This window comes from Amblyomma maculatum, chromosome 1, assembly GCF_055883805.1.
Source record: "Amblyomma maculatum isolate TAMU_Amacu chromosome 1, ASM5588380v1, whole genome shotgun sequence".
Lineage (NCBI taxonomy): Eukaryota > Metazoa > Arthropoda > Arachnida > Ixodida > Ixodidae > Amblyomma > Amblyomma maculatum.
The window spans coordinates 347,960,264-347,977,983 of NC_139344.1; the positions used below are offsets into that span (position 1 = coordinate 347,960,264).

The 17,720-nt window shown below is 44.8% G+C and overlaps 1 protein-coding gene across 2 annotated transcripts in view; it reads left to right on the forward strand.

Moving 5' to 3' along the window:
- LOC146207696 (protein eva-1 homolog C-like) overlaps positions 1-17,720 on the forward strand; it is a 270,089-nt gene that overhangs the window by 232,735 nt on the left and 19,634 nt on the right. For both annotated transcript variants that reach the window (XM_084589788.1, XM_084589782.1), the window contains exons 2-6: positions 7,470-7,693; positions 8,999-9,122; positions 10,260-10,409; positions 11,647-11,793; positions 14,730-14,888. In XM_084589788.1, coding sequence (XP_084445914.1) covers positions 7,470-7,693; positions 8,999-9,122; positions 10,260-10,409; positions 11,647-11,793; positions 14,730-14,888 — 804 coding nt within the window. The remainder of the gene's footprint in view (positions 1-7,469; positions 7,694-8,998; positions 9,123-10,259; positions 10,410-11,646; positions 11,794-14,729; positions 14,889-17,720) is intronic.

Here is a 17,720-nt window from a genome sequence, read left to right on the forward strand (position 1 = left end):
ATTGTTGAATTTCAGAGCATTTCGTGAAGTTTCAAAAAAGTTATATAATGTAAACAGCGTTTTCAAGCTGATGGAGGCTTGGCGCACTACAGCCCCGGACATGTTCTGCTTACCAATTAAAAGAGCTCCAAATATAAGTGGAACTTTAAAAAACAATGTCCCACTTTTAACATTGACGTTAACCAGATTAACATTAACCAGATTAAAAGTTCACCATATAGGGCACTGTAGAAAGTGATATGCAAGCAATTGGAGCGTACGAGTTGGTAATGATGGGAAAAAAAACGTCTCAAGGCTGAAATGGCGCTATGGTCTCTGTTAATCTCGGAACAATCTGAAACGAATCATTGGAGTGGCACATAAACCTCTAGCTTCGATATCGTGAACATTTTGTGCACGGAAGCTCAAACGCAAAGAATACCAAGTAGAATGTAAAGTGAGCGTATACATATGAGCGCGCTTGTACCTGAGCAAGCATGTAATGCAAATGTTTAGAGGACACAAAAAAAAAGGCACAATGTAGTCGCATGCCACCCTTCTTTGCCGAGAGAGCGTCTGAGTATCGTTCTGGTTAGCCGAGCAATTTGCGCTTCGCAATGACGTGTAGTATTGTCGCTCATGTTCCCGAGAAAAGCGGCGGCGTCCGTATCGCCTCCCTTTCATATTTCGACGAAAGCAGCGCGAGGAGTCGCGCAAAACGTGACTTGGGCTAAAAACCGAAGGGCTCTGACCCGGATTAATGTCTCTCGCGCGTGGCGTGTATTCGAGGTCCTCTCTTCTATTCATTTTTTTACTGCTTTGCGTGTCGCTTTTTAGCGAATTTTTTTTTTTTCCGTACCTCTGAGAGCAATCTGGCCAACCCCTTCACGCGTGAGACTTGAATCGTCGGTCTTGTGAACTCACGCTTGGGGAAACATCGCGCCGACGAGTCGCTGACCTGACAAGCTCTTTTTTTTTTTTTTTCGGCGTCGCACGTTGACTTGGCTGCATGCCTGACGTTTATTGCTTGATGAAAATTAGTATATGCCGTGTTTTTACGAAAATAAGCCAATCCTCCTGCGGCCGGTTAGTGTTTCTGTGAAGCAGTTAACTTATGTGCTAATGTGCGCTTGTAGAGAGCTCCATATTGTTTCATTTGCGGTCGCAAAACTATGGAAGAGGTGTAGGCTAGCATATCAAAGGGGTACAGGCATGATATCCATAAGGCCAACGGAAGGTATGTCTTGTTATTTCAACATATACCGCATGATTCACTGAATTAGAAAAAAAAAAGGCTTTTCGCGATATCAAACTGCCTTCTGCTGCGTCGTAGTGCCAGTATTTGTGAACAATAGAAAAATGTGAATTATGCTAATTAGTAAGCTTGTTAATGAACTTCTAATAGTCATTTTACTTGCTGCAGTTAAGCGCCAGTTTGCAATGAAAAACTTGTAGTCAGCTGTTAGTGGGAGCCAAATCACTCTTTAGAATTGCAAGATTGCGAGTATCCTAGGCGCCATTAGCAACAATGTTTCGCTGCCACGCTCCTTTTCCAAAAAGTGCGCGTTTTCGGCGGGCCGCGAAGCAACGTCAGTCACTACACTTCACTTCGTGGTACAACTTACAAGTTATCATGACCAGCTTACTAGTTATCATGACCAGCTTACTAGTTATCATGACTCGTCTTTTTTGTGATATCAGCCAACACTGGTTTCACAACGCCCGTAGAACCATCTCGATATCTCGAAGCACCCTTTTCCTTTTTATTGGCTCCTTATTGCACCCGGAAATGTTTAGTAACTGACTGGGCCGTCATTTGATCCGATTTTCAACACTGGCCGGCGAGCAGCTATCTCATTTCCATCCATACGGGGATATCAACTGATTCCTTATCTGGCGAAACAAGGAGGTGGTGGGGGTGAAAACTTTATCAGAATCTCTGTCTCTGAGTTTGAGCCTGCGTGACTACCAAAGGTGCAGCAACTGGAATGCTATGCTACGCAGGAGGCCCATGCGGGCGCTAACCGAGCTAGCAACAAAAATGCGCCTGATTTTAGTTAATAACGTTGCGCAAATAATTCCCGCCTTCATTTCGCAACATTTGGAAAGGAAAAATGCCGAAATCCAAAAGCTCTGCAGTAGAGATCGCTGCGGTTATTTTTATATATATTCGCCCATTCACGCGACAAAAAAAAAAAAAAAAAAAAAAAACCGCTTCACGGCCCTGTGCACGCGGAACGGCTACGCCATATAATAATAATAATAATAATAATAATAATAATAATAATAATAATAATAATAATAATAATAATAATAATAATAATAATAATAATAATAATAATAATAATAATAAAGCATACTATCGAGGCTCTCAGATGACCGCAATAACCTGGCCGTCCTGAATCATACCACAGGAGCCGATTGTCTTTACTCTTTCCTCGTAACGCACGACATGAACGAGCAGTCCGCGCTCAGCTCATCAATTTACGCAGCGTTTGTGCGAACACAACGCAACTATATACTCCGTGGAGGCGTCGGTTCAGAGGCCTCGTAATTGCCGCATCGGGATCATATCTCCATTCATCTGTCCATTTCCTTCCTCCCTCCCTTGTATCGCTCCCGGCAACATGAAACTAGACTACGCATTAACACGCATATGCGCTCGCCGCGCTCCCTGTGTGCGGCTTGTTTCTAGCTCCACTGTTACTAGCCTCTGATAGCTTGTTTGTTTACTTTTATTTCACTGTTGGGGTCTCAGGGCAGCAGAGCGCAGCCGTCATGATGTCACTGCGCAGCGCGCTGCAGCCTATTCCCGGGGGGCGCTCTAATAAATGTACTTTCGCCGAGGTGTCGGTGGCTCTCGGTCTTCTCTCCCCCTCTCTGCTCTGGTCCCTCTCTGCTCTGGTAAAAGCGCAGTGTGCGGGGTGAAAAACTTCTCGGAGGCAGCTCTGAGCACGCCCCTTTGCACATCCTCCCCACTTCTGGCTTGTACATCACTCTCTCTCTCCCTCTCTCTTTTTTTCGTGCATCCCTCTAGGGCCACTAGTGATTAATGGTTCGGGGCGTTGTTTAGGGTGCTCCTCTAGAGGGCTCTCAGAGATGATGGAAGAAGTAAATGGAGGAGGATGCCGACAATCACCTCGTATAGAGGAGCACAAGTGTAAAAGAAGCTAACAAGGAGGGTACAGCTAGAAAAGCGCATAAAGACTGATAGTATAGAAATCAGGTTTCACTGAAAGAAAAAAAGTGCAACATGCATGAAGGCAAGCGAGTGAATGAATGAATACTTTTGAAAATCGGGGGAGACTTTATTCACTTGATTTAACACGAGTTCCTGGTGCCAAGGTTGTGATTTGATTGTGATGAAATGTACTGAGGCTGGTCATACTTAATGCTTGCTGTACGCGGCAACACGTTCATAAGTAGAGCATCAGTCTTCTCGATGCATCTGATCCTAAAATCACGAAAAACGTTTAAGCATTGCATTGAATTTGATGATTAAAGAAGCAACTATTGTGAATGAAAAGTGCTCACTGATGGTAGCTGCAACGCGAAACTAACGCATTCAAGTTTAGGATGTTGGTAATTAAGACAGCGATTTTTGAGGGTTGGTAATGATTCGTCGTAAATTGCGCTAAATATCAGGACACCATGCACAGAGCATATGTGTTGTATGTTCTTCTTATATCCCGTCGTTTTGCGCTATTTACTATGGATCAATGAAGTAAAATATATTTACCCAACAGCTTAATAGTGAACGCTGTTTTAAAGTGTGACCTAAAGTTATTGAGTTGAATATAGTTGCTTGTCGTGTTCTCCCTGGGGTTCTGACGGAATGTATCTCCTGCAGCACCGCCTGGGGCATTGTACAGTCTCTACACATTTTAATGAACATTCATTTATTCTCTCGCTCAGCTCAGTTTGTAGGCCTCCTAACGCAGCCACAGCCGCTGACTTTGAATCGAGATTGGGGGAGTGCAGATGTAAAGGAAGGAATTCGAATCTCATGGCTGCGAAACACGCTACTGACCGGACATCACCAACGTCACAAGTGACAGCTTCCGTATACACGCAGCCTTCTAAAGCACTATGTGAGCAAGGTCAGCTTCAGGTCAGCAGAAGGAATGGTATATGTCCGCTACCACAGGCGTAAGGGATGGTTTGGCGGTTCGGCGCTCGTGTAAGATAAAACGTCTAACGCACTTCCCAGGCAACGCTCCTCCGAACCCTCGGGCTTACACGACGCAGGCGTAGCGTGCGACACTGCAGCGCCGCTCCTGCGCGTTTGATTTACGATGAAGAATTTTTTTATTATTTTGTTACGCACGACATTTTTCACCCCCAAACTGTCTCCTCGCGTGTTTCCTCCGGCACTTGACCTTGCTTGTTTGTTCGTTAATGTATTTGGAATCCGCGCGAAGAAGCCGATGTGCGCATGCGCAGTAGCACCCTGGAGGGCTCCCTCCAGCGCCCCAATCCTCCGCTTACTGGGCGCTACGAGCTTCTTTCCGTGACTGCAACACGTACACACTCTAGCCTGCTTGTATACATCGACCTCCCTGGCGGTATAAATATAGCTCAGCCCTCTCGGTATGAGCGATAAACCTTACCTCCCCAGGAAGGCGGAGTCGAAGATGGAAGTTCAAGTCCGTGCTTAAGCGCTTCGAAACACGCAGGCTCCCGAAAAAAACACCTCTTCGTCATTTATGTTTCGTTCACCTTCTCGCTCCGCCTGTTTCGTCTCTACTTTTACGAGCTTTTCGCGTGGAATCTGCGCTCTCGGTACTACGTAGGTAGGCGAGCACGCGCGCGCCTTCCTCGCCTTGCTCACGGTCTCGTTCCGTATACACGGCCCGAGGCCTCGACTCGCCGAGCCCTTCGCCGATTGAGCGTACGCGGTTCTGGCGTCGGGTATACATGCTCAATCATGGCCGGGCCACGCGGCTGGCTCAGAGCTCGAGACGGATCTGCGACAGCAACGGCAGTTGTTTTTCTTTTTTCGTTTATTCGTTACATTTTCCTTCTTTCCCGAATGTTTGCAAATGGCAGACACTTGTGACTACGGTAGTGGTATTTGCTTCCGCCTGCTAGCATTGGGCTTTGCGCTTTGGCGTCTGGAAACCAGAGCATGGGAAATACCGGGAAGGGTAATAGGAAAGTAAACGATGGGAAGTCAGCGAGACAAAGACCGATTAGCTATATCCAACACGGAACCAGATGGGCTGAAGGGAAACGAAAGACTGAGTGGAGAGATTAGAGATGACGTCGTTCCCAATAAATTTCGTTCTATATTAATAATAACCCGAGTACGTAGTCTCCAAGTGTCCATTATAAGTCTTCAAAATGGGCACAGCCGTTGAGAAACTTTCATCCAGCTTGCAAAATAGCACGTGGAAAGGGCTACAGGGTGTCTTCTGTTTCAGCAGTGACTTTTCGCAATGATCTCTTCGGCATCGTAAGCTCGATGCATTTCTGTCGCTTATTTATTTGTAAATCGAGTCCAGCGCCATTGGCAACTTTTGCCAAGGCGATAACGGACAACGCTATTAATATCACGAAGGGATATAATTGTTTAGTATTCGCAGGGCCTGCCCTTGCTACCGCCTGTTTTATACGTGCGGCAGTAGCACGTATCAGTGTCACTTCGCCGAATTGTTTATGACCTTGAAGATTCGTACTAAGTGTCCTTAGAGATTCGTACTAAGTGTACAGGAAACGCGCTGGTACGAAATTGGTGATCGTACTGTGTTCGCCGAAAATACATACCTGATCTTTGCAGTTCCAGCCTTCCCAATTTCTCGAAGAGGAGAAAGGTTATCATATTAACTTGTCCTGAACTTGGGACTTATATGCTTGCTTGCAAAGAACACGCGCGACCTGCGCATTCTGGAGGTCGTATGTCGACTCTAATAAAGTTCGCTTTGTATGCGGCTGTGGATTTTATTTTATTTACTTAGTTCCTTTGGTAATGTTGTTTATAAAAGCTTTGAATAAAATTGAATGTGTAACCTTTGAGCACAATATTCTTCCGTCGCTCGCAAAGCTTCAATAATAATCGGACGCTTTGCTCGAATAAACAATAGCCGTTATGACCACTAGTATCCATAAATTATTAACTAATCATAACGGTAGACGCATACAAAGAGTTAACTGCTTTCTGAGTAATGTTGTAAGAATGATGAAGTGTTTGTTTCCTTTGTGTATTAATGGTCATTGCGTTACTGGCTAGCAGACCGTCAGCAGACTTCGACGGATCTGACAGCTGAGTTGTGCAATATTAATTGAAGCCAACTTGTAAAATATGCAAGGAATCAGGTGGCTGAGAACCAAAGCAATGCTATTTATGCACTTCACAATATTCCTTACGTGACTGAAGTGACTGCTCTAGCAGATTGTCTTCTCATACCATAGCACAAAACTGCAGTCTATCCCGGATATATCGAATGGCTGTTTATATCGAGCTCTCAGAATGTCCCCTTGAAAATTCACTGCACAATTATACCAGTGGCGTTCACGTTTATCGAACTCCCGCTCAGCGCAACACTCAATACATCAAACTGCGCGCTGTGCCCCTTGGAGGTGCGCTTCTCCTAACTACACCCTTGTGATCACAGTTCGCGCCCGGTGTTGGGTCGGCTGCTCAACCTTGAACGCCTTCTGGCAGCGCTCACACTGTAAAAGCGCTTGACGACCTGAACGTCGAGTCCGATTGCATCAGTAAGGTGTGCTTTTTTTTCAACACTACGTTGATGTGATGCGGAGAAGCCAAAGTTCAATGCATTGGTTATTACGCAGTGAAGCCAGCTTTGCTGACAAATGGCTTTCGGCGCCTCTCGCTTGGCCTGCTTCGCTGATGGTTAAGACGAAGATATCAGCTGCACCGTATTTTAACCGACGTATTATTCTGTTCATAATGTACCAATAACAGATTTAAATCTCTCTTATGATCGGAAGCATTCCGGGCTCCGAGGCTCCTATCTGTCTCCACCAAATATTTGGCGCGCACCAAGGAGCGGCACGTGGAGGAGCTTCTCGCTTCTCTTTTAGACCCCTGGCTTGACGTTTGACAAGCGTGGCGCTGGGCGCGCGTGCACCTCGCCTCGCTGGTCGCAGCATCCGCAGTGAACAGCGGGCTGTTGGTATGTCGGCGGGCCGCACATCGCTGCAGCAAGGGCGCTGGTAGTGTGGATGTATCTTATTCATGCTTCTGGGTCGGAGAGGAGCTCAAATGTTGGCGTGCCTTAATATCGAATTATCAGTATACCGTACTATTTCGCGATATCCTGCGAGTTCGATGTATCCGGGATCGATTGTTTACGACCTTTTAGACGCGTAGCTACTCTTTCACTTGAGTATGGCAGGACTTGCATGTGCAGACTGATGACTGCGATCACGAGTCGCATGTACAAGCATATCTGTCGTCAGTGAAACTTTCTGCCGTCATCGCTTTCTCTCCTCATTTTGCCTCGTACTTTCTTTTTCAACTGCAGCTCTTCTATCGGGCACGCTGAAGACGTTCCAGAAGTTCGCCTGCGACGGCCAGGAGCTCCAGCTGCGCTGTTTCCGCAATACGAGCATTTCCATCTCAGTGGCCCAGTACGGCCGTTCGGTGCCCTATCACATGCTGTGCCCCCCGCCAGACGACGCTGCGCACGCAACGCCGCCGCAGGAGTACAACGGCAGCGTCGAGTGCATCGCCAAGGAGGCGCTGAGGGTGAGAGAAGTTTTCTCCAGAACTCGCTGCACTGCCGATTGGGGTGTTCGTTTTAAATTTCACTGCTGTAAAAACCGTTCAATTTCAAGCACTCTTCAGGGACAGTTCAATTGCGTTCAAAGACGATTCTTTCATACAGCGCCCACCGACATCTGTAAAGTGAAAAAAAAAAAAAAAAAAAAAAAAACTAATTATGAAGCGTAATTAGTCAAACGGGCAATTAGTCATGTGGTCATAAATGGTCAGTAGGTCACGTGGCCGTGCACCAGCACACTGCAATAAGCGACACTTGTCGCTAGGCAGGCTAGGTCCCAGTTTGATCTTGGCTGAGCTTGAAAGTCAGGTTGACGGAACGAGGCGTTTTATGGATTTTATAGCCTTTGTCAAACGTGTAGAGCCCAGGGGGTCTGCTTCTGAGCCACTTCGTATGCCTTGTAATGCATTTCGAGTGCTCTGAATCCCTTGAGGTAAGAAAATTTTTTGTCCTACCCTCTCCAATGGGAAAAACCTCCACCAGTGCTAAATCAGCGCCACTACACGGCTCAGAGCAGACCTCCTGGGCTCTAACACTTTTGACAAAGGCTGTACCTGTTGTGGTAGAGCAATTGTTCAAAAACCCACACTGAGTCAGTAGAGGTGGCGGCTACTGTTGTACCGCGTGGTCTCTAGCGTCCCTTCAGTTGTTTTGTATGCCCGAATGCATGTGGTCCCTAGCATTCCGAAGCTTCGCAAGCTTCCTGTTCGTGTTTGGTTCCGTTGTCTTTTACTATCTAGAGCCTCACTTATCATTTTATATCATTGATGAAAGCTAGAAAGAATTCAGTTTCGCTGACGCTCCTAGCCGCGCCGGAAGCTTTTTAATCCCAGAGTTCCCCATAACTCGACTCCCTGACTCGCACAGCGTTTACATGTTTTTTAGACAAAGCTGGTCAAGCGAGTTAACCCATCCCCCACAGGAGAGTTAACTCAACTCGCTCTGCCGCCTACTTTACTCGGCCCGACTGCATATACGTGAACCCGACAGCGGTTTTTTACTCGACCCGACTATGTCGAGTTCACGTATAAAAGGCAAAATGAAGCAAGGGAAGTAAAGACGATAACTTCCATGCAGTTTGTGGTTGAGAAGCTCTACTCTGCATCCTGGTACATCACTGTCCTCGTTTATTCCAGTCACGGCAACTCTAATTTTAAGTTCCTAGGATATACACCCGGTCGCGTAGCTTCTTGCTGGCGGCAAATAGGCCGCTGTTCTTGCGAGCCAATCGAATGGGAACTGAGGGGGGCGGCTTCCGAATCCGTCCACAGGTGGTCGAGGCAGCCTGCAGGGAGAAAGAAGAGTGCACGGTCAAGACGGACGCCAAGTCGTTCATGGTGGACCCGTGTCCCGGGGTGCACAAGTACGCCGAGGTCGCCTACAAGTGCCGACCCAGTGAGTGCATGGTGCCTTGCGCCCTATTTGGGGGGCCGCGCTCACTTCACGATGTACGCTACGTTTTGCTAAGGCGCCCTTTCATTAAAACTAAGGTGCATTTCCATTTCTCTTACTTGTAATATGTTCCGTTGGCTTGTTTCTATGTTCACATTCTTGTTCCTTCCCCTATATGACTTGCAGTGCAGTAGCAAGATCATCAAGGAGCTCACAGGGTGAATGTAAAGCATTTGAATGACCGTGTCATGCATTTTTATCTCAGCGCAGTTCCTAATTCAAAGCCGACGCCTAGATTCCGTAACTATTTCACTAACTTGTTAGCTGCTGCTAACGGGCTGGCCAACTGAATCTCAGAAAAGAAAAGCTACAAACATTGAAAAAATTAGTTGTACGTTTTTGCTTAAGGTACATAATTTTAACCATGGCTTTGTAACATAGCTGTGCCGGTTTTTATAAAACAAATGGGAACATGCATTCTGTAGATGTTAAGGAAAGTGATATAAATAAAAAAAAGAACACTGCGTGAAATTTAAAAATTAGTTTTGAGCTCTAACGCAAGCCATATTTATCTTGAAGGTAGAAATTTGTATGGGCACATAGTATTTATTACAACTACTTTAGAGCCACTTTTTAAAATCAGCTTTCAACAATTCACTCCAACTTAACGCATGCAGTGTCGCTTGCACGTGCATTGGCTCCAAGAGCAGGCGCGTACACCATTTTTTTTTTTTTTTGTATAATCGCGCTTGGAATAAAACTTTAAGCAACGATATGACTTGCATCTTCTTGGAGCATGCAGAATGGAGTTGTAGTCATGGTGCTTTATTTAGTGGCGTACAGGTGTCGCTGATCAAGCATAGTTGTTATTTTTCTGAACACTTGCGTATTAGTGTCATTAAACAGTCATTTTGGCTACAGTATGCTCTGCCTAAATAAACCAGAATGTTTAACTTCAGAAGCGGAAAGTTTTTACGCATGCCACCGTGTAAGCGCGCGTTTTCCCGCTATAACAAACAGTTTATCATGTTTTGTTGTAGTCGAAGTACTTGCGCTACATAATGTCGCAACGTGTCGTGCTCTGTTCAAAATTCTATTATTTCGTAAACAATGTGCTAGAGCCCAGTTCTTCTTTCGCAGCCACGTTCTCTAACCGGATAGTGTGCGAGAACGACGTGCTCAACCTACGCTGTCACAAGAACCTGCGCATCGTCATCTACTCGGCAAACTTCGGTGGCACTGAGAGAGGCGTGCCCGAGTGCCCACAGAGGCAGGACGCCAAACTCTCAGGTGGGTCTCAATTGACTCCTGCATTCGTACAACGCTTTTCAACATGTACATACATGCCTCCTATTGTGGGCAGAATTTGTCTATATATATTAGACTTAATTTGTTCGCGTGGCAGCAAGTTATAATAATAAATATAAGTAAAATAAAAATTAGACAGCAGATGGTAAACTTAAGGCTTCGAAAAGAACACCTGCATGAAGAAAATCGCGGCCATCAAGCAGCGCACGGCATTGTTTTAGTTGGCCGCTGTGCTTATTTATACTTTGCTCATATTTACATTCCTTACATTTTAATTACAGCTGCATCTAGACCTGTGTGCTGTGCGCACAAGAAAGTTGCTTTGGCTGGCGCAGATGGACCTATGCGTATATTTATGTGCCTCTGTCCAAAGAAATATCGATGACTGCGTGAGATCTGCTTTATTCGGAAGTTATGCAGTCGCAAAGACAGAAGAATATTTGATTGCCACCTAACTGACAAGTACTCATTTCGTTACAGTGCTGTGATGGCAACGCTGTGACAGTGCTTTGCTACAAAGCAAGCTACTGAGCATAAGGTATCCCAAGAAGAACTTTACCTTAGCGTACATTAGTCATGATTTCATGCATGCAGTTTAGATAGTTTTGAACGGCGCGTGCCAGCATGACAGCCTGGTAGGCACTCACGGACAAAATGAGATCGCTTGTGAGCTTCTGCTTTAAAGCTTGTGTAGCGTCGCGCTTGACTCATATTTGTAGCCGTCTATGAGTTCTCTTCATTCAAAATTTTTAATCTGCAGTCCATACACTCTCTGAGAGATCTCTAAATGCGTTCTATAGAAGGGACACTGCCGCAATAATTCCGGTATGAAAACGAGCGCAGCGCAAAATTTTTATATTTGAAAGTGTTTTGCTTCTTCCGGGTTCTTCTTTTGTGAATGTATGTACACTCAAGAAAATTTACTTATTAGTTTTTATATGGAAACACTCCCAAGGGCCCACGATTACGGGTGTACGTGGGTGGGCAGGGGAGGGGAGGGGAGCGAGAATTGCACAACTACAAAAATGGAAAATGAACAACCTTATTAAGTAAACACAAGCAAAAATGAACGGTCCGTGACTGTGATATGAATGCTTGGATCGTCACCCATTTCTTCAAGATGTTGAAGTGTGGGAAAGGTTCAGATATCTTTGCTCTTCAGGGACACACGTTGAACACAAGCGTATGCAACTGCCCTTTTCTGAATACTCAATTGCAGAGTGCCAAGTAAGCTACGCGACTGAGACGGTGCTGACGACATGTCACGGGCGCCGCAAGTGCACGGTGGCCGCAGACATGGGCACCTTCGGTAACCCGAGCTGCCACAAGGACTCGCGCCTCTTCCTCAAGGTCGTCTACACCTGCGGTACGTGAATATGCCAGCGGTGCTGGGACATACCTTGCTCTACACCTGCCACGAGCGCATAGGACGTCCTGCAATACGGTGCACGCCAATGCTAGATAGTCTCCGCTACGATAAATTAACGCCTTGAACCGTTTTGGGGTCTCTCAAGTGAGCTTGAGAGTGAAATGCGGTGGGCATAAGAGGCAGTGTTGTTGCTAAAGGGTTTCTTTCGTTGCAGCGCGAAATATTTGCCGTTTTTCCAATATTTTGTTTTTATTTTACCTTTTATACGAGGTTGTGAATGCAACCACAGCCAGCGCGTTCATTGCCTGTAAACTTGACCATGTCATGTGGCCTCATGACGTCAAACACCTCGGCAATCAGTCAGACAATCAGTGCTCAGCCAGCGACCTGGCCAAATGTCGTAAGGATCGAAGGAGTTGTTTATTTTTAAATTCAGATCAAAGTTAATGTTTTTATGGTTCAGGTGTCCACAGAGTAAGTGTGACAGATACTGCGCCTTTCCCTTCCTGTGAACCAGTCATCATCATAATGTTTTTATGTATTTGAATTTTGGCCGATTTTGAAACGGCGTTGAGAAACAACTTACTAATTTAGAGCTACAAACGACCTAAAATAAAAAATACGGCCGCCGTAATCAAGAGGAAGAAATAACAATAAAATAGGAAGCAAAATACATGTGTACTCCGAGATGTCAGCACACACTAAATTACCCCATATACTAGTCCTGAGCCCTTTACTACAGCTTCCCTCATAGCACGTGCATGGCTTGAAGACACATGGAATTCCCAACTTACAATGTGACATCACACACCACAGCGGCCCCTTTTAACTCTTTGCTTCCATTGATGTCAGAGCTATTTTAAAGGACTAATAGACTACTGTAGAAATTATTCCGCAGCGCTCTACTACGAGAGTATTTCTTCCTTCATTCTCACCACTTTCCAAATTCCCCACTCTCTTCATTCATCTTCTTATGACGTGAGAGATTTGTGCGCGCTATATTCACCCCAACGCAGTACCTAGCCGAAACCTGCCCTAACATAACGGTCGCTCACTTTATGCTTGGGTGTGTTGTCATGGGTAAAGAGGAATAGAAAACTCCATGTTTAAACTTCATCTAGGACAAAACAAACAAACAAACAAACAAACAAACAAACAAACAAACAAACAAACAAACAAACAAACAAACAAACAAACAAACAAACAAACAAACAAACAAACAAACAAACAAACAAACAAACAAACAAACAGCGATCTACGAACTTGTCACGGAGAAAACACAACTATGAAGGGTGAGTTTAAATAATGCGCCATTTCGAATGCTTTTTTGAGCAGTCAGCAGATGGCGTCACCAGTCTTCAATTTTTTCCTTTTGCGCAATCTATAGACAGATGGCAGGGCGATCGCGGCAGCCTCTTGACTCTTATTTGAGCGCCAGTTCTAAAAGGCTCTTGCATGATAGTTTTGTTACCTCTGCATCATGCTCTATGTGAGTGAAAAAGAAGAAAAAAAAATACTTCATAAGACTACCTAGTATAATTTACGCAACTCCTGGAGAATAAAGAAAAAAATTTCATTGAGTGTTGAGTCTCCAGTCCTCAGCTTTAGCGACTCTGTAATAAGAATAGCTCAGGTAAGCGCATGGGGTGAGGTTTAAATGGCTCTACGAGAGTTTGAGTTACTTTTTTAATCTTTTTCAGCTTAATTTAGTGTAGTAGTGGCCACAATGATGCTCTATTAATATATCTTTATGGTGGCTTGCTCGGGAGGTGGGCAAACACCTCGAGCCTAATTTGAGCCCCTCCCGCAGCCACTCCCGACTTTAACCGCTTCTCAATTAAATAAGTTTCGTTGAAATATGACGCCATTACCTGAGCGCGGCCACCATTTTACCGCCTTTCACTTTAGCCCCGCTATGCGTTGACGTGGACACACGATATCCCTCGAAGTTATTGCCTTCATAGCCATGCAGTGCTTACGCATTTATAATAATAATAATAATAATAATAATAATAATAATAATAATAATAATAATAATAATAATAATAATAATAATAATAATAATAATAATTTGTTCAGAGGAAGGAAAAGGTGCAGTATCTGTCACACTTCATTTGTGGACACCTGACCGCGCTGTAAGGGATAGGAGGAAGATGGGAGTGAGAGTGGAAACAGAGAAAGAGGTGCCGTATTGGAGGGCTTCAGAGTAGTTTCGACCACGTTGGGGATAATTAACGTGTACTGACGTCGCACAGCACACGGAAGCCTCTTCATTTCGCCTCCATCGAAAGACATTTGGGGGCATTAAGGATCGTCTCTGTACCAAATTCTACCTTCATGTAATTTCGACGTGTCCCCTAAATGTTAAATGTTTAATTTATTCCATTTATTTATAGTCCTCCATTCGGTGCATGAAGTTTCCAGTACATAAGCGCAGTAAAAAAAAAAAAAAAAAAAAAAAAAAAAAAAAAAAAAAAAAAAAAAAAAGAAGAAGAAGACGTATTTTAGGTAGGCTAGATGCCTTGCACCTTTTAAAAATTAAATGTGTACTTCTTATCCAATTTATATGGTAAACAGCGGTTCAGTTCAACACAGGCCACAATGGAAATGAGAATACAAGTCTACATTCCATAGATGCGTAATCAAGTACATTGTAAACCTCCTTACAAAATATGTTATATCTAGGACGATTTTAAAACGCATTGTCAGGTCATTTTTAATCTGGCTACGTTGCTTATGAAATTTGATCTATTCCATGAAAAATATTTGATCTAAAATTGTTTGTTTACAACTTTTTTTTTCGGCCTGCTTTTTTTTTTTTTTTTAAATCGCTGTGGATGAGCGGAATTTATACCCCTTTTGAATATTTTTCTGTTATGTGTTGATTGCTGTAGTTTCGAACAGGAAAGTAGCTGTTTTGCTTTCCTCTGCAGTACCCAAAGAGATCCTCAAAGATCTGGACATTGGGGGCAGTGACTCCAGCAAAGACAAGCTGGATGAAGACGAAGAAGGCTACGTAGAAGAGGCTCGCTACCAGCCATCCACATTCAGTCCAGCGGGAGGAATGTATGCATCAGCAAAGCCTCTACCAGGTAAAAAAAAAAAAAAATAAAAAAAAAATAAAGATGATTATGCAAACATGAGTTTAAACTCATGTAAACTCACAAATCAGCTTTGGAATAAAATTTTCCTAACCAGAAATAAATATCCAAACGACATGGGTGCAACCAGGGACGACCTATTTCGAGGAGCATATGGATACAAGGGCGATATGCACATTGCAGCACAGGATGTTCACGGCAAGAGATAGTAGTTCTTCAAAAGAGTATCTTGAAGGTAAAATGAGTAAAGCAGCATTTTCTGACTATAAACTTTTAAATTTTAGCACTTACTTGCTTGTTTGCAATGTTACTTGTAGGGCCGCAAGTAACATTGACGGCGAGGTGATGAGGATGAGAATTGTATTTGGATGTTTTATCGCCAAATTGGTCACAAGGGAAAAGGCCGTTATCTATCGGGGTATATCCGTTCGCCATCTTTCTCGTCATCTTTCCTGTCTCGGCGCTCTTGCAAAGCTCATCCGCGATGACCTCCGAATCTCCAATCGCAGGAAGCGCGCTGTTGTCATTCTTACCGAACTTACAGTACCACTGTACTTACAGCGTTTGGAAATGTTTTGACGAAGTACTTGTTAACGGTATGATGATTTCCTGGTATGCTGTGCAATTTACTCGGGTAACCAAGAGTAGTTATCGCATGTACTGTTCTATGGTAATTAAGGCTGTACGTGTTTCTTGTAAAATGGTGTGTTTTGTACATGCAAGTACCAATGAACTGCATAGTTTTATCGTTTCTTTTTTCTTCATGTATGTAATATTGTTATTGTACATATCCAGCAACTCCTATCTTGACTCATGCGGACAGTATGAATAAATAAATAAAATTTAATAAATAAATAAAAATAAATAAATAAATAAGTGTGCTAAACAATGCGACATTTATACCCTTGACGCACTTCTGAATCTTCCAAACGCGAGACTTTGCCCCGCCGGGGTGGTGCAGTGGTAAGACGCCCGACTACTGTGCCGGAGCACCCGGGCTCGAATCCGACCTCAGCGGCTGCGTTTCGATGGAGGCGAAACGAAGAGGCGTCCGTGTGCTGTGCGATGTCAGTGCACGTTAAAGAACCCCAGGTGGTCAAAATTTCCGGAGTCCTCCACTACGGCTCCTTGTCGTGACGCTGGGGCTATGTCGACCCGGCCTTCACTTGGTAGCGTGCAGAGACTCCGGGGTTCATGAAGGATTGAATCTTCGAAGTAGGTAAAATATGTACAAGCAGGTTTAATGGCACTTTGAGAAGCTTATTTACAAGATTATTTACACGAAAAAGAAGGGTACATCAGCAAAATGGCAAGCGTTAAGAGTTCATAGCGAGAAGCGACTGGATGAGCCGTTTACCCAGGGCCCAGAGCGACATTTCGTGCTCTGCAGCGTCCTTAAAACCCCCTATGTCCAGCCCCTCTCTGAAGATGCTGACCAACCAAATCCAGGGCACGCCCCTCAGGTATCGGCATCCAATCGAACACATCACTGCACTGAGGGTCTGAAGCACTGACTGGTCCGGCATTCATTCGTTGGGCGTGATCACTTGTTGGCGGGAAAAGCTTGGGAACGGCGAGGAGAGGAGGTACATTTCTATTCTTCAGCAAAGAAACCACAGGCTGGTTCTGACAAGTGGTTTTACTTCTCAGAAACCCGAGTGCACGTGGCGCCGCATCCGCTCCCAGCATTGTCCGTTTTCGACAATTGCAAATCTTTCCTGCATTCCTGGGAAATCACTTAATGGCTGTATGCGTCATGCTCCTTTCTTGTCCTGCACGTCAGCGGACATGTCACTCTGTCGTCTCCTTTGGAAAGTAGGCATTCCTCACTGGACGATAGGGCTTATCGACTGGAAGGGTGAACAAAAGAAAGAAAGCACTTCCTGCATTTCCCGCAGGGGGACGTTTCTTTGTGTTTTTCCAGACGTTCTCTTGACAGGGTCAATTTGGCATTTGCAGGTTGTCCACAAAGCAAAACAGGCTTACAAAACAGGATTCCTGGAAACAGGCTCACTTAGAGCCATTGGACCATCACCACATTTCCACAGCACTTATTCATGCCCACAGGCGAACAATAGAGCGCGCAAATGCGGATGCTTGGTCGTAACAGCCTCCTCCCCCGCCAGAAGAGTCTCGGAGGGCAGCAGTCCCAGCTGCTGCATGAAGAGACGACTTAATGGTCTGCACGTGAACGCTTGAAGCTCGCTGTTGCTTGTCGCGTTGTCTTGATTGTTGTAGGCCAAATTGCTCGAGCTGTCTGAAACTCAACCACATGTCGAAGCAAGCACTCGGCTCCCGTCTGAAGAGACCAGGTTAAAAGAAAACTGCCATTGTTGTTCGAGAAAAGCCCACTCTCAAGACGTTCGGGACCCACGTATTCCTAGAAAACCAAACGTGCTGCTTTACATAGCCACACATATACAAGCGCACGAAAAAAAAAAAAAAAACCTGATTATCAATTTGGATACATGGTGAGGAACATCTCGGACCGCTTAGAAAGAGCGGCTAAGCGCGTCCGCATTCCCATTTAACTTCCCCTTTTTGTATCTTATTTCAAAATTGTACTGCTGTAAAATCAAGCTCCACCTAAGAAGGCGACTGTTCTTCGATGTCGCAGTTTGCAGCCAAGCCAGGGGACAATGGTCCGTCTCTACGGTGAATTTGGCCCCTCCAAGATAGCACTGCAATTTTTGAATGGCCCATACAATGCAAGCGCATTCTTTCTCTGACGCGCAATAAGCTCTCTCTCTAGAACTCAGTTTTCTGCTCAGGTAGAGCACGGGGTGCTCATTACCGTCGTCATCTCTCTGGCAGAGAACAGCA